Source organism: Humulus lupulus, chromosome 8 (genome assembly GCF_963169125.1).
Source record: "Humulus lupulus chromosome 8, drHumLupu1.1, whole genome shotgun sequence".
Taxonomy (NCBI): Eukaryota; Viridiplantae; Streptophyta; class Magnoliopsida; order Rosales; family Cannabaceae; genus Humulus; species Humulus lupulus.
Window position 1 is genome coordinate 44,478,822 of NC_084800.1, and position 17,295 is coordinate 44,496,116.

The 17,295-nt window shown below is 33.1% G+C and overlaps 1 protein-coding gene and 1 non-coding gene across 2 annotated transcripts; both read right to left on the reverse strand.

Moving 5' to 3' along the window:
• Positions 1-1,185: 1,185 nt before the first annotated feature.
• LOC133797018 (FRIGIDA-like protein 4b) lies at positions 1,186-4,148 on the reverse strand. Its single transcript, XM_062234770.1, has 3 exons — positions 3,100-4,148; positions 2,198-2,373; positions 1,186-2,092 (listed from the first exon to the last, which is right to left on the reverse strand). Exons 1-3 carry the CDS (start codon positions 3,953-3,955, stop codon positions 1,436-1,438), a joined length of 1,689 nt encoding a protein of 562 aa, XP_062090754.1. The 5' UTR covers positions 3,956-4,148; the 3' UTR covers positions 1,186-1,435.
• A 12,835-nt stretch (positions 4,149-16,983) lies between these two features.
• Positions 16,984-17,090, reverse strand: LOC133798818 (small nucleolar RNA R71). Its single transcript, XR_009876036.1, has one exon. It is a non-coding gene; the product is annotated as a small nucleolar RNA R71 (small nucleolar RNA).
• Positions 17,091-17,295: the final 205 nt, after the last annotated feature.

Consider the following 17,295-nt stretch of genomic DNA (forward strand, 5'->3'; position numbering starts at 1 on the left):
TCCTTAACAGTCCGAAAAACCACCACTGTGGAGAGCACAACCAACCTGGCTCTGATACTAGTTTGTTATGCACAAATGGTAGCTTCGCCACACATACAAACAAGCAAAAAACAGCAGAAAACAAAAACACAATAAGCAGCAGTAGGAACAGAGGCAACAGAGTAATAAAATAGTAAAAGACATAGAAGTTTATCCTAGTTCAGGGACAATGTATCCCCTACGTCCAGCTTGCTGGCTTTGCCATGCTAAATCCACTATAGAGTAGAGTATTCAAGTACAAAGAGTTTTCACAGCAGCTATCATACAAGAAATCAAGCTTAAAACAATGGGGCTTTGTTTTTCCTTTCTTTCAGCTCACTCTCTCATTACAGAAAAATACACTCTATTTTTCTCTCCTCTTTTTCATGTTGTTATGCCTCAGTAGATGCCCTCCTTTTTAGACAAGGACAAAAAGAATAAAATCTTTTAACAACCATCCTTATCCTTACCACTATTGAGTCGTACAAGACCTTTGCAGCTCAACCAATCATTTTGCTAAGAATGGTTTCAACATAAAACCACCTGCCAACCCAATGATTCTCCAATAGAGCAGCTCCACATCACAGCTGCTTTGCTGAGCGGTAGCCTTAATATTTGAATCACCAAAATCGTTATAGTTACACTTCCAAACATCTTTTATAAAATAATTATAGATATAATATATAAGGTAATTCTCCGGTGCACCCTCTCTTTAGTTTTTTATTCGAGAAGTATTTTTGACGCAATTTTTTTATGGCAATATTTATTGTAGTTATTTAGATAATCCTGCAAATTTTTAGAAAATTACAAATAATTTACAGTGTCAAAAACAATGTTTATATAAACTATTTTTCTCGAGCATAAAAAACAGTTATACGTGTAACAAACTATTTGAACCTTATTTTTTGATACTGTAAATCATTATGAATTTTCTAAAAATTTACAAGATGTTCTAAATAACTACAATATACATAGCCAAAAATACTTCGCGAGCCAATAACTAGAGAAGTGGTGTACCGGTGTACTCCTTTTTAAGAGTGCAGCCAAGATTTTTCATAATATATATTACCTTATACTTTTAGGTTTTGAAAAATTAGACCAGATTTGGTTTTTTTTTAAAACGTATTCTAATAATCTGTCAGACAAATGCCTTGTCTGATCAAAAAATTAAAAAATAAAGAATTTTATGCTAATTTACTGTTCAATAATCGTAATCTAATAATCATATACATCATTTGAAAATGGAATTAAAAATTGCAAGCCTTATCTGACATAAAAATATGGGCCTTTGATCACCTTCCGGGCTTAAACTTGAAAAGTAGGCTATTTTCGGCAAAATTCTCTCATCTCTTGGCCAAAAAAGAGAAAAAAAGTAAGATTACAAGGCTCTTATCGTTTGGCCATTTCCACTTCTAAACTATTTTGGATATGAGGGCGGTTGGTAAGTTTGTTGAGCCGCATTGGCATAATCATATGGTCCGTAGTTGGTCTGACCACTGTAAGAACCACTGCTCCGAAATGTAGTACTACTCAAGTTGTCGGCAGAGAGATAGTGTTGAGGAATCGCAACAGGGCTTTGAGCATGAGGAACCCCATATGAGGATGGATATGGGACTGGAGCTGGTGTGTCGTATACAGCTGGAACAGGGTAGTTGTATGCTCCGGAATATCTTGCAGCAGGGCTGTGATATGGGGCTGGAGCTGGTGTGTCGTATACAGCTGGAACAGGGTAGTTGTATGCTCCAGAATATCTTGCAGCAGGGCTGTGATGCACTGGTGGAGGAGGATTTGCATTCCTCCGGCTAAAGGAGGAGTAAGTGTTGGAATACTTGGCAGCCTTGGATTGGCGAAAAGATGATCCACCACCACCTCGGCCACTGCTGGCACTGTACCCTCGTTTATTTTGAGGTTTACTGGAGGCAGCTGAACTCTTCTTTCTCTCTGCCTTGGCTTTCTCCAGATGAGTAGCTCGCTTTCTCAAAGTGTCAACGGAAAATTCTGATTCTAGTTTGTGGTCTTCTACACATTTGATTATTGCTCTGATAGAATTCAACTCCACATTACTAGATTCCTCCTGTGGATGATATGACTTGGATGGATTAGGAAATCTTAAAAAGTGCAGTCGTGTGACCACATACAGAAAAGACATTTGTAAGAGGTGTCAGAATATCAGACAAACCGTTGCAACCAAGCTATTGTTTCCATTCTTTAATATGTTGGCAACGTTCTTTTTGGAGTTCCTGAGATGGGACTTGAGTAATGTAACAGGAGAGAATATTTCAGTCAACCCAGATTCACAAGCAAAATAGACAGCTTCTATTTCTTTGCTATTCTTCACCAACTCATCAATAATCTCTGCAAAAATCAGAAAACATGTTTGGATGAAATGCATTCAAACTTAACATCTGGAACTTTCTAAAGCTTTTATTCAAACACACAAGTTTAAATTTGAGCAATGCCAGCTTTTGCATATATAAGAGCTTTACTAATTTTCTTTTTTCACTAAGTAATTTCGTCATAATCTCTCATCCCATAATTCAACCGCTAAGACAGTTCAAACTTTTCTTTGACTATGATTCTACTTTCCAATGTTTTGAGATTTTCCTCATTCTCCATATTATACTTCATTGCACTAGAAAATAGACAGGTTTCAAGGAAAAAAGTACTAACATGAATAATGTAGACATTAAATGGACAGCATAATACTTTCAACTCAATCCTAAGCTCTGTAAATGTAAAGCCTCATTCAACAATCAAAGGCTCCGATAATCTTAGTCTTGAGATATCAGCTAAATCATCAAAAAAAATTCGGCTATATACTATGTCACTGTAATGATACTGTTCTCACCTTTGTATTGTAATATATACAGGACTCAATGGCATCTATCCATTATCCAAACGTTTGATTTTGAATTCTCATGTAATGCTGCTAACTTGTACAATTTCAACATGCTAGGAGTCGATCAAATTCAATTACACCTATCTACTATCACCGCGAATTAATGAAGCAAAAATTTGAGACAAAATGTTTATTAAGCTACTTAATGTATTTGGCATGAATTTTCCTAAATAAACACCAACCTCGCATTTTCTCTTTATCTTCTAAAGCAACTGCCAGCTTTGTCATATCCCTCCTCGAAGCATGCTCCATCATTAGCTTTCTCAAGAAAGCCTTATCGAACTTTGCATTCAACCTGAACCCGACTACCATCTGCACAAACATTACAGCTTCGGCGGCCCCCAAAGCCAAGCCTTCTGATTCACCACCATCCACCTGCCCCTTCCACTGCTCCAAAATTTTGACCGCTCTCTCCACAACACTTTTCGCAAACTGAGGCCCTATCTTCTCCGAATTGTTGACCGGAAACAGAGCCTGAACAAGCAATCCACAAGCCCATCGCTTATCCGTAACCCCAGCTTTGGCCGACTTGGAATTCAGAAACTCCTCCAACGAATCAAGAACCAGTCTAGGCGGGTCCACCGCCTCCGCCAAGGCCTGAACGATCTCCGCCCTCAAAGACACGGACTCTTTCCTCCTGGAAACGATAAATTTCACCAATCCCGCCGAATCCATTTTCCGGGAAAATGATTTAAGTGCCTGGGAGAGCTCCAAGTTTTCGGGAAATTTTTTTTCGAACTCGGCCAAGGCGGCGTCCCTCTGCTCCTCGATGCGGGCGATGGAGGCGGATTCTCGTTCGGGAATGGAAGCCTCGCGGTTGTCGAGGGACTCGAGGGTGTCGCGGGAATGGGATTCAAGAGCTTGGATTCTTGATTCGAGGGATTGGTTCTTTTGGGAAAGGGAGTGTTGGAGAGAATTGAAGTGGGTGGATATGGTTGTGAATAGCTGAGTGCAGGTTGACAGGATGGTCTTTTGCTCCTCGAGGTCGTTGAAGAATTTCTGGACTCTCTCCGTGTTGACAACCAATTCGGTCGCCATTGATGAAGAAGGAGAATGCAAAACGGTGGTGTTTAAAGGTCACTTAATTGCGGAACTTTTGTATATGAAACCCCAAACCCTAGTTTTCCGGATGATGAAGAAGAAGATAAAAAGATTCTGAGAAGAGAGAATTGGTGCCGGATTTTTTCCCTTTTTGTTCCGATTTCGTTTTCACTAAATGACGATACGAACGGCGTCGTTTTTCGTGAAAGGAAACGAATTGTCCTAACATGTTATTATTTACTTTGTAGTATATTTACTATTTATCATGAATAGTCTCTAAACAAATTGTTTGATGGTGATTTTGCTCATTTTTTACATGATCAAATATCCTTCCTTACAAATGAGACAAACGTTGTAATATCAAATAAAAAAAATTAGAAATGAAGAAAAAAAATAGGAAAGAAATGAAATTAGGGTTTATAATAGTGGTTTTAGCGTAAATAATTGTTGAGATTTTTGTGTTTGGTAATTTGAGGAAAAAATTGGAATTAAGTGCTTTTAGGCTGAGCATTGGTCGGTTTAGGCGGTTTTTTTATATTATTAAATCTAGAATTCGGTTTTCGGTCCGGATTGGTGCAATCCAAAAACTGACCGACCAAATCAATTAAAGAAAAAAACCGACCGTTTTGGACCGCGGTTTGGTCGGTAATCCATAATTTTTTAGAAAGTTTTAGTAAAAAAAAAAACTAAAATTTTTGGATTGTTGGAATCTATTTTGGTGCTTTTTTTAAAACATAAATACATAGAACATAGTTACATTCACAAATTTGAAAGTTTGAAAACATAATTAAAAGTCCATATGCATAACATAACCTATATATATTATAAGTTCGGTCGGTTTCGGTTCAAACCGGTCGGTTCACATGGATTTTTCAAACCGACAGAACAGTGGCAGTTTATGCCGTTAACGATTTTTTCGATGTTCGGTTTAATTGTTTTTAGTTTTTTCGGTGTTCGAAAGGTCGGTGTACTCGGTTTTTTTTGTTTTTCGGATTTTATGCTCAGCCCTACGTGTTTTAGTTTAGTTTTTGAAAAGAAAAAAAAAAGGAGTGTATAATAAACTAAAAAAAAATCTCGTGTTTTATCTAATTACTTGTTTGAACTATGTATTATGACAAAATGACTTTTTGGATCTTGTGTTTTGTAAAATAGTTCAAATAAAACCATAAACTCTATTTTTGTCAAAATTTTCTAAACTAAAATTAAAAATAATTCATCAAACTAACAATTCAAAACAAAAATAAAATCATTTAGCTTAACAACGGTAAAACATTTTGTCTAACAACTTTAATGTTATATTCAATTTTTACTTTATCAAAATTGGATTTAGGAGTCTATTTGAACTATTTTACTAAACATATAGTCAAAAAAATTGTCAAAACATAAGATTCAAATAGACAATAATACAAAACACAAAGTCCAAAAAAATATAAACCTAACAAAAAAAAATGTCCATAAAAATTACAACTATATTTAAACACATGAGAACATAATTGTTGAGTACATAATTGTAAACAAAATAATTAGGACCTAAATTATCAAACAAACAAAAAAATCAATAGACACTTATGCTAAAACTTTTTTTACTTATGCTAAAGCTTTTTTTATAATATACTAAAACTATTATGCTAAGCTTCTTTAACGTAGTGCAAAGATATAGTGTATTGTTATATTTAACATATTTTAGCAAAAATATCACTCCAATTGTATTCTAAAAAGTGTGTCAAATTTGACACGTGTTAAAAGTAGAGTCAACTTTGGCACAAGATATAACATAGGTTAAATTTCGTACAAAAATAAATATGACTTTTTTGTTTATATTGCCACTAATTTATTAATTAATTATCAATTAATGGTTAGTCATAATAATTTTTTTACAATAAAAAATGAAAAAAAATATTAATTTTTGCATATTATCAATAAATATTAAATAAATTGTTACTTTTTTAGTTAGTTTGCATCTTGTGCATTGGAGCACAATTACAAATATTGAGTTAAATATAACATTGATTCATTTTTTGTGCCAAATTTGACACAAAATTTACATGTTGCATTGGAGATGATCTTAGTATACATATATTACTACTATATTTTAAGGTAATGCTATTGGTAGCCCTATTTTGTTCTCTTCACCCTCTTAATTATTTAATTATTATTAAATATATTATTTTGATAAATTGGCATAAATATCCTATTTATAAGAAATAAAATCAATTTTCTAAAAAAATCAATTATTTAGCATCTCTCTAAAATTATATATCACTTATATTAATTAATTAATTCTTTTTTTTTTCCAGGAATAGACTTTATTACTATTCAAATTGAAAAATGGCACAAGATTACAATCTAATCTTATTGTCTAGCCAAAAATCATACAAAGATGTTTCGGGAAATTAGACAATAAAAGATTAAAATCAAATTCTGAAAGCCCACAAACTTGATCGCGTCTGAAACTCCCCGAAGAAGCAATATTTTCAATTTGAAAGTCAAATATGATTTATAAGTTACTATGACATACTTTATATAAATATACATAAATCTAATTATTAACTATTCTGGTGAAGAACTTGTAAAATTTCCTTAAGCTAGATGTTAGAAATATCAATTAAAAGAACAATTGCCTCTCTTTGAAATGTCGATCAGTTACCGTCATTAACAGCCCAGATTGCACGATCACCACGCGCACAAAGCTAAGCCTACAAATAAATACAAACCAAGCCTACAAATATGAAGAAACCAAGCCTACAAACAGACACAAAAAAACCTACAAACAGGCAAAAAAACAAATCTATACAGGCACAGGATATGCTAAAAATGGCACAAACCTCTCCAAGATTCCACACGATCCCATGATGTCCTTTACCATGCAAACTTAAACCCAAAAAGCTGTAGTGTTGAGGTGCATACTGACCACCAATAATAAAGAATAAGACACGCAACTCTCTTAAGTTAAAAACAGTGTGGTATTGCCTAGAAAACATATGTTTATTAGTCCTTCATAAATAAAAATAAAAAAATTAATTAATTTTAAAATAACTACTTTTAATATTATAATTTTACAAATATAAAAATAAATGATTTTGATTCTAATAAGATAATTTTTTAATTATATTTATTCTTATTTTGAGTTAAAAAATAAAAATAAAAATTGTGTTTAAGTTTTCTATTCTTAAATATATTATTATTTTTCGTACTTGAGAATGTCAAAAATATCTCTTCTATATAAAAAGTGAGTAGATAAGGAAATTTTTTTGTTTTAACAGTTTGTTATGTTAACGAATATTCTAAATATTTAACGGAATATACATTTAAAACTAACTTAAAAATAGATATTTATCAATTATATTAATACAAATTTAAATATTTTAAAATATCATTATTATAATAATATTTAATATAAGACTACAAATATAATAATTATATTGATATAAATTCAAATTCAAATGTTATAAAATATAATTATTATAATAATATATAATACAAGAAAAAATATTTAATAATTATATTAATATAAATTTAAATATTATTATGATAATATTATATAATCCTAATTTTTTACTAATTATAATAATATGAATTTAAATATTATTATTATAATAATATTTAATACAAGATTAGACATTTAATACTTATATTAATATAAATTTAAATATTATAAAATATCATTATAATAATATGTAATATATAATCTTAATTTTTATTAAAAAAATTATCATTTATGTTTAAAAATGTTATCATATTATATATATATATATTTAAAATAAGCATAAATAATTTTTTGGTTTAATTTTTCATTTAATATATTTATCTCATTTTTTTATATATAATATTATTTATTTATTTGAAATTTATATGAAAATGATACAAATTTAATAAAAATAATTAACATATAAATTCTATAAATAAAACTAATCAAACATACATTGTACGTTGTTTATATCTATTATTATGTAATTCGTGTGGTCATCCACTTGTTTTTAGTTTTATTATTAATATAATATCAAAATAAAAATATTTAAAATTGTGAAATAGATCGGAGATGACAATTTGAGATATAAACTTTTTATTAGATATTAATTATGGATATATATATGAGTTTATACATTTTTGGACCCTGTGTTTTTTTCCATTACCTGTTTGGACCCTGTGTTTTGACAAATTATTTTTTGGACCCTATGTTTTGTAAAATGGTTAAAATAGAACCTAAATCTGATGTTGGTTAATGTTTTCTCAACTAAAATCACAAATAATTTACCAAACTAACAATTCAGAACAAAAATAAAATCATTATGCTTAAAAACTGTGTTGTTATATTCAATTTTTTCTTCATCAAAATTGAGTTTAGGGTTCTATTTTACAAAACACAAGGTCCAAAAAGTAATTTATCAAAACACAGGGTCTAAACAGGTAATGGGAAAAAATACAGGGTCCAAAAAGGTATAAATATATTTGTGTATAATATTAGATCAAATTAATCATATACAAAGGTAAGACAAATCATCATGTAACTCCTTTTTTTAGAAAACCTAGAGCTTTTATGCCATTTCTCTCGGCTAGAGAGTTGCTAGTGTTTGCCCGTGCTTCGACCGAACTCTAATTGAGAGGGTCGTGTTCCTTGCAATTGTTGGCAGTCTCTTGGCCTCTCCTTCCAACAGTGGGTGTATCTCTGTTGAGAATCAGTTAGAGAATCTTCTAGATGTACACTGAGTTGCTAGAAGTTAGTTAGGCAGTTAGATTGTTAGAACCACTCACCTAAAGGTGTGGGATATTGTTAGAATATGTTAGCCTGTTTACTGAGGCGTATAAATAAGGGAAATCTACAAAAAATACACTAAAACTTAAAAAATATATGAAAAATACGGTATATTACAAAAATACGGAGCTTTTGTACAAAAATACGAAGGGGCAAAGGTGTAAATACGGAGTGGCAAAACTGTAAACAAAAACTATCTATATGTAGTGTTTTTGTGAACAACGTTTACAAACTTGTAAACATTTGTTACAATTGTAATTAGATGTTATATTTTTGTAAATATATGTTACAAAAATCACTTATTAACAAAATTTAACAAAACTAGTTTTATAACTAAAAAGTATATTTTTGTAACTAACACTTACAAAAATAATTTATAATTTTAACATCAAAATGATAGTAACAAAGATTTACAAATCTAATATAAAAATATTCAAAATTTAAAATGGTGACTATTAACAACTATATTGTAACACACAATTATTAAACCAATAACTAATGTTACTACATTATAACAAGTAAACATATGTTACATTTTAGTAAAATAACTTTTACATTTTTGTGAACAATTTATAGAAAAATCAATAGAAAAGTAATGTCTTTTTGTCAACAAAAAATATTATAGACTACTTTATAACTAAACAAAATCATTTTTGTGATAAAAATTTTTAAAACTAGAAAGTAAGAAATTTATTTTGTAGCTAACATTTTTAAAAATATTCAAAGAATAATGATATTATGATTATCTTTAATTGCATATTGTAACATATACTTATTAATATTAATTTCAATTAACTATATATTGTATCGTATAAACTATAATAATTTATATATATAAATATATTTTTTAATATTAATAAATAAATTTATGTTGTATATATAATATGAAAGTTATAAAATAAAAAAGAAATATGTCATTTGTTTAATTAAGAATATTATATATTTATATATATATACCAATATTCAAATATTGAAAATCAATAAAAACCCCATCAAGATGTGTTTATATTCAATTAATATATCTCATATAAATAATTTAATTCTATCACAATATAAAATAAAATATGTTATATCCAGATTTCGAGCTATGTTAAATATGACCTCGAAAGTTGGATTCGCAGCAAATGAACTCGTATAGTTGGAAGTATGTTCCAGGATTAAGTATCAAGCCTGCAAGACATAGACGACCTCGAGTATGGTGACCACGGAGTGTTCATGATCTCGAAAGGTAGCTCCGAGGACGCATCCATCTTCAGGGATGACCTCGGATCAGGAGTCCCGAGCTCGACGCACATATGATCTCGCAAGCCATGTGACCTCGGGAGATGTCTCTAGCTCAGGAGCTGACGAGAAACCTGGGAAGCTAAGGCCTTGGAGATTTATGATAACCACCTTGAATATCTATAAGTGTTGTAAATACGAGATGTAATCCTCATTTACTACTGTAAATCCCCTAGAATCGTGGGATATTATTTGGTCAGTTATACGTCCCCTGGTCTTCAGGGGACGTTTCCTTTTATATCTGATTATAGGCATTTAAAGCCATTAATTTTATTCACAAAAAGAGTAACTACCCAAAATATGTGGGATAGTACTCCGCAGCCTTCTCTATAAATAGAGAGGTCGTGCACCATTGTAAAGGACCGAAATTCTGAAGCTTGAGAGAAAACTCTGAAGAATTCATCCTTGAAGAATTTTCAGAGATAATCTTGAGTTTAATAACAGAGACTCGTGGACTAGGCAGATTTAACTGCTGAACCACGTAAAAATCGTGTGTTTGTATCGTGATATCTTAATTGGCCATAATCAGCTATTGTTTACGTGCTCTCCTTTGACTGATTGACGAAAAACGGCGTCAACAGTTTGGTGCTTTCATTGAGAGCCTTAAGCATTCATCCCTGAAGAAGTCATGGCCACTAACAATCAGAACACACCTGAGGAAAATTACCCAAGACGTCCTAGAAAACAACCAATGGAGAACCCGGACGTTGAGGAGAGAAGTGGGTCTTCTGATTCCCGGGGACCACCTCCTCCACCAAGGGATGAGGACATGTACTACAATCCGGAGCGGTACGTTCCTATTGTAGAACTTGAAAACCGGCAATTGAAGCAGCTGTTGGCAGAGGCCAACAAACGGAATGAGGAGTTGACAAGGATAGCCGCAGAGGCGCAGGTGGCTCAGCCCCCGCCTCCGCGCGAAAACCAAGTCCCTCCTCCAAGGGACGTGCATGTTCCTCCCCGGAGACCCCGCGGGCGTCCACGAAAGGATGCTGCCTCAAGGAGGCCGACTCAACCTCCGGCACCAGCAAAGCCATCCGCTCCTCCTAGGCCCCAGGGGAATACTCGAGCTCGGGTCCCGCCTAACCCGCCTGTGGAAGTGCCTGCAGGAGCTGAGAATAACCGAACCCCTGCGGAGGCTCGGACTCAGGTACCTGGGAGCGCACCGAATGCGACTGACCCATCTCGGGCAAATTCTGGACCCTCTAGGCCGCGACAAGGGTGGCAGCCACCATCGCCTATACGGTTCCCTCCGTCACCCATAAGATATCCTTCGCCCCCACACAGAAACGCTCAACCTGTTCGAGATCAGGATCAAGGGCGTGCGGGGGAAAGACAAGGAAACAGGGAGACTTTCCAGGAGCGGAGAGGCGCTCCATCTGAGAGGAGTCAGACGTCTCGGTCTCGCACTGCGGAGACGAGGCGACGTGGAAAGAATCCATCGCGGAATAACCGAGCAATGAGTTTCACCAGTGATGAGTCCGGAGAGACCAGGTCCGTCAGTAAACACGACCGAGGTCATAAGAATACTGGAAGTCGCAAGAATCGTCCCGACCTGCGAAATCATCTGAATCAGAGTCGGGGGAATGGAGATCAAACAAATCCGGACCTGAGGGATCGCTTGAATAGGCGTAGAGATCCCTTGCGGAGACGCGAGCCTGGAATCACGATCGATGACAATCAATTCAAGACAGCACCTTCTACTGACCCAGTCCAAGAAAGAATCGATCAGCTCGAAAAAGCCTTTAGGCTTTTAAAGAATGAACGAGGAAATGGTCGATATGAGGACTCTGATGAGGAGCTCGAGCCGTTTGCTCCTCATATTTCCAACACTCAATTTCCTCAGGGGTTTCAGATTCCTCACGTCCAAACGTTTGAAGGAAAAACCGACCCGAGTAGTCACCTGAGCACGTTCAATACTATCATGAGAGCCAGCAACGTGGGTTACGAGCTCAGGTGCATGTTGTTTCCAACATCATTGGCAGGACCTGCTAAAAGTTGGTTCGAGAAATATAAGAGACACTCAATAACTTCTTGGGAGCAGTTGTCCAAAGACTTTAAGAAGCAGTTCAGAGCAATGATGGGGGTCAGACCAGAGGCATCCACCTTAACTAACGTCCGACAACAGCCAGGCGAAACACTAAAATGTTACCTAACAAGATTTAATCTGGAAGTCTCCCGAGCTCGGGACGTGGATGACAGTGGGCACCTAATGGCTATCCGAGCTGGTGTATTACCGAGAAGTGCTCTTTGGGACGACATGCAAGGGAAACCGGTAAGGTCAATAACCGAGTTTAACAGACGAGCGCAGAGGTTTGTCAATGTAGAGGAAGTGAGGTCGACGCTCAAAGCGACTTCCCAGTCCGAAACTACAACCATAAACATTAACTCTGCCTCAACCTCGGCGGACCCAACAGCTCCAAAACCTGCCACGGAGAATCCCTCCAAGAGGAAAAAGAACGAAGGAAGTAACCTGTTGCGGATTTTTACTACTGCGCAAGTATACGCAATCGAATAAACAAGTAATAGTAGTGGAAATATATTATCGTTCCGTCAGGGAATTGATCTAATAATTACCAATAGCAAACTTTTATTTCTATTTGACTAATGAAATTTTAATGACAATTAACAATGAACAATAAACTAAGAAAGCACAATTTAATTAACGAAGTTTAATATAAGCGAAAGATTAGAGTATTCTAATTTCATCAACCTTCAATTCTATTCAATCAATAGTACAACTAATATGTTTCTTTGATCTATGGTTATAGCAAGTTTACTAATGACAATTCTATTCTTTCTCAAGATATAAAATATTCAGTTTACCTGTGAATTCTCTACATGTCTGTGATAAATTCTGCACATAAACCGCATTAAGAACAAAAACCTAATTGCTACACAAACCAATTTGATACTTTCGTTCTAAATTGAAATCTATGTCTATTGTCTAAAGCTATTCCAATTCTCACTTTTCAGATATTGAATTAAAACCAATAATCATGCAACAGATGGCCAATCAATTACAAGCATTAAACATAAGAACAATAGATAACCATAAATTCAAAAATTCATAGAAATTGCATTAAAGAATAATAGAATATCCAGTGACTACATTAAAATACTCTAAATACGAATTTAGTTCATAATATTAAACTTCATCACACAATCTAAAATTCAAAAGCATAAATAAACACAAACAAAATAAACGCGGATTCTTCTCTGTTTCTTTCCCTTTGCCGTCAGAATGCTTCCACCCTTCTGTCCTTTTCGATCTTCCTTTTATTCTTTTTACAAAAATCTCCAAAAACCTACGAATTTCCATGAAAATTTCCAAAAATGTCCTCGTGCCGATATATCGCCTATGATGCTGCGATATATCGCATGGCGAATGTTCTCGATAAAAACGCAAGTTTCTGATGTCGTTTCTGCAAAGCCAAAATTTGGAATTCCTTCTTATGTCGATATATCGCCCAAGGCAGGCGATATATCGCCTGTACCATATTTCCACATATTGGCCAATTTTCGGCTACTAAAACCAACATTTATCCAAATTCTCGAACAAATCAGAATTATAACGACAAATGATAACTCTGCAAAATAGAGTTATTTTACCATATTTTATATGCTAATTGTTGCTTAGTTCTTGAGTTTTTAATTAACTTATTAAGTTTTTATGTAATTTTTAATTTATTAGTCTTGTTGTAGTTTTCTTGATTTTTTATATGTTTTTATAGATATTTTATCATAATATGTTGTAATTTAATTATTTAAAATTTGTGTTGTTAGATTATAAGTTTAAAAAATGTTATTTTATTGATCTTAGTTTCTAAAGTAGATTAAATTTCAATTAGTATTTTCATGGACTTAATTTGAGTTATTTTACAATTGAAAATATTTGATTCTAACTTAATATTTACTTATTTTGTAGATAAATTGTTGCATTTTAATGCTCTTGAAAAGAGAGAAAAAAATGTTAGTTTTGAAGAGAAAAGGAATTAAAAGTGATATTTTTGTAGAAAGTAACAAGAAAAATGTTTTCTTTCCAGGCCCATGCTAGAGCCCAGGCCCACATTCAGCCTTGCATCCTCCTGCCAGCCGTGGGACTCTCAAACCTCATAGCTGAAGCTTTTCTCCACCAAGGTTGCATGCTTCCAAGTCACCAAAGTCTCCTTCAGCCTTCACGTGACCCAGCAGCAACAATTCTCCACCTCCCAGCACTCAAGCTCTTCACCATTCAGCAATTCCCAGCAAGCCCAACATGGGCCTTTCTCCTTCAGCAAGCCCAACGTGGGCCTTTCTCCTTCAGCAGCCCAACTGGCCCAGGTCCCCAACTCGCCCAGCAGGCCCCAAACCTCCCAGCCGCCTGTCATTGCCGTACAAACACCTCTTGAGCCCACAAATTTGCTTATTGTCCCCTTGTCTAAAATGCCACATTTTTACTCATTTTCTACACACTTTTTACCCCAAAATCATCATCACTCCTACAATTTACCCCTATTTACAATATTATTATTAATTTAATCAATTTACTTAATTTAAATTGACTATTTTAATAATCTCATTTTGGCTATAAATAAGGGTTTTGAAGACCATTTTGGTGTGCTTAATGTTTTGGTTACCATATTTTTCTCTCATTTTCTCTCTACCATTCTATCTACCATTTGGGTTTTTCAAGAGCATTTTGCAAGTATGTATGTCTTTTATTTTGTAATTTCTACTCTAGCTATGTGCTTCTAATCTTTTCATAAGATTATTAAGATCATGATGAAGCAACTTGTAACTAGGTAATATTTATGTTGTATGTTGATTTCCCTTGTAATGCAACAAAGTCTATGGATTTTTCTTCTTCATATACTTCTTTCATCTTAAATATCTTGTATTTTAGATTGTTAGAACATATTTACACTTTGTTCTTCATTAGTGCATAAACATAATATTCTTTGTGTAAGATGTGTCATTAAATTGTACACATCCATGCTTAGAACAAAAATATTATGTTTTTCCTTATAAATAATGTTCATTGATTTATTTGTTATTTCATTAGATTGATTTACACTAAATGTTTTGAAATTATAATTTTGAAAAGTGAAGAAAAATCCTATCTTTTTATAAGAAATTTGTGTTTGAAATTATAAATCTTATTGAAAAAGGATAGTTTAAATTATTTTAACTATCACTAACACTTGGGAATCAATATACTAATAAATATTATTAAACTTACATTTTGTGGATTCTAGTATCTTAATAATCTTTTCTTTTAACACTTATTTTCAACTCATTATTGGTTTATTTTCATTATCTTAAATAGCTTTATTTTTCAATCTTTTATTTTATGTTCATAATATTAAAACTTATCAATCTTTGGAACTAGGTTAGAATTTATTACTTTTGATTTAAAATAGTTTCATTTTTCGATTTTAGACAACTCCCTTGGGTTCGACATCCTTGCTTACACGATCACTATTCTTTATGGACGATTCGTGCGCTTGCGATATATAAATTTTTAAACATACCCGTTTTGGGTCCATCAAGTTTTTGGCGCCGTTGCCGGGGAGTTGCAAGAGAAAAGAAACGAAAATTATCTCAAGGTTAGTAAATTCTTCTACTAGTTATTTTAATTTTTTGCACTTAAAAAAAAAAAATCTAAAAATATATATATATATATCTATAAAAGCTAAAAAAAAAAGATAAAAAGAAAATTTGGGACGGTTCTACCACCCATAAAAAAAAATACTTATATTTCTATATTTATTGTTTTTTTTTTTAGTTGACGGCACTTGTGCCTCCTATCTATCATTTTAATTTTTATAGTCGATGGCACTTGTGCCTCCTAATTTTGTTATAATTTTGTTGTAATTTCATTTCTTTTATATCTTTGTTAGTTGACGGCACTTGTGCCTCCTAACATTTGTTGTAATTTTCTTTATTTATATTGTTGTAATTTTTATTTTATTTAATTTCCGCAAATTACTAGTTGATGGCAATTTTGCCTCCTAGCTAGTTGATGGCAATTTTGCCTCCTAGTCCTCTATCTTATGTTTTAGTTGATGGCACTTGTGCCTCCTAATTTTTACCTTAAATTTGTTATGGTTGATGGCATGCTATGCCTCCCTACTCTTGCCTAAATTTTAGTCTTTTTTAATTTTTGCCTTATTTTTCTTTGTCTTCTATAATATTTTAGTGTAATTTTGTGAAAAATACTTGAAAAAAAAAAAAAAAAAAAACCTAAATCTTGTCCTTCCACCATAAGCAATTTTCGCTTAAAGGAAATTTGAACAAAATTCTCATCCGCCTCTACTAATTAACCTCGGGGAGTTGTTAGTAGTGCGCGAGTAAGTGGAATCAAATAGGCCTGGGGACAAATAAACCATAAGAATTATATTGTTGTGAAATCTCTAAAAATTATAAGTATGCTCTGTGGTTGCGGTTTTAACTGATCTTCCACATCAGAAAATTGCTTGTTTGAGATTATCCTTGTTGCCTTGTTTGTAAAAATTGTATGCATCATTGGGAACGTAATTCTAAAAAACGATTAGTAAAAAGACGTTTATCTTTATTTGAAATTGAAAGTGTTAGTAAAAATTTGAGCATCATGGAACCTATTGCTAATATTGTTGATGAAAATGTTGTGCCTGAAAAAACTTTGCTTGAATATTTTGCACCTATTTCATCTAACGCTCCTTCATGCATTGTTTTACCTACTACTTCTGCTACTCATTTTGAGCTTAAACCCGCAATCATTCAATTATTGCCATCTTTTTATGGGTTAGATAGAGAGGATCCTTACATGCATGTCAAAGATTTCTTAGAAATTTGCTCAACATTTAAATTTCAAAATTTTTCTGATGAGTCGGTCAAACTAAGATTGTTCCCTTTTTCATTAAAAGACAAATCAAAAGCCTGGTTAAATTCCCTTCCCATGGGGTCTATAACTACCTGGGATCAACTTTATAATAAATTCTTACTGAAATTTTTTCCTATGTCTAAAACTGATAGTCTAAGGAGAGAAATCTCTGAGTTTTTTCAAAAAGATAATGAAGAGTTTTATGAATGTTGGGAAAGATTTAAAGATTTATTATTAAAATGTCCTCATCATGGTTTTGAAAAATGGAGACTTGTAAAATATTTTTATGATGGTTTGACTCCCTCTAATTGTCAAATGATTCAATCTATGCATACTGGAAATTTTTTAAAATTTCAAGGACAAGAGGTGTGGGACGCCCTTGAAGATTTATCTGTCAATTCACAGCAATGGAATTATTTTGATCCTAGGTCTAGGTCAACTAATTCACCAAAAAGAGGAGGA

What these genes read in the sequence shown, in the direction of transcription:
- LOC133797018 (XM_062234770.1), bottom strand. Translation starts at nt 3,955, where the DNA reads ATGGCGACCGAATTGGTTGTCAACACGGAGAGAGTCCAGAAATTCTTC. An exon ending in AGATAAAGAGAAAATGCGAG is followed by an intron (nt 2,374 to 3,099) that starts GTTGGTGTTTAT and finishes TGATTTTTGCAG; the next exon opens with AGATTATTGATGAGTTGGTG. An exon ending in ACAATAGCTTGGTTGCAACG is followed by an intron (nt 2,093 to 2,197) that starts GTTTGTCTGATA and finishes TATCATCCACAG; the next exon opens with GAGGAATCTAGTAATGTGGA.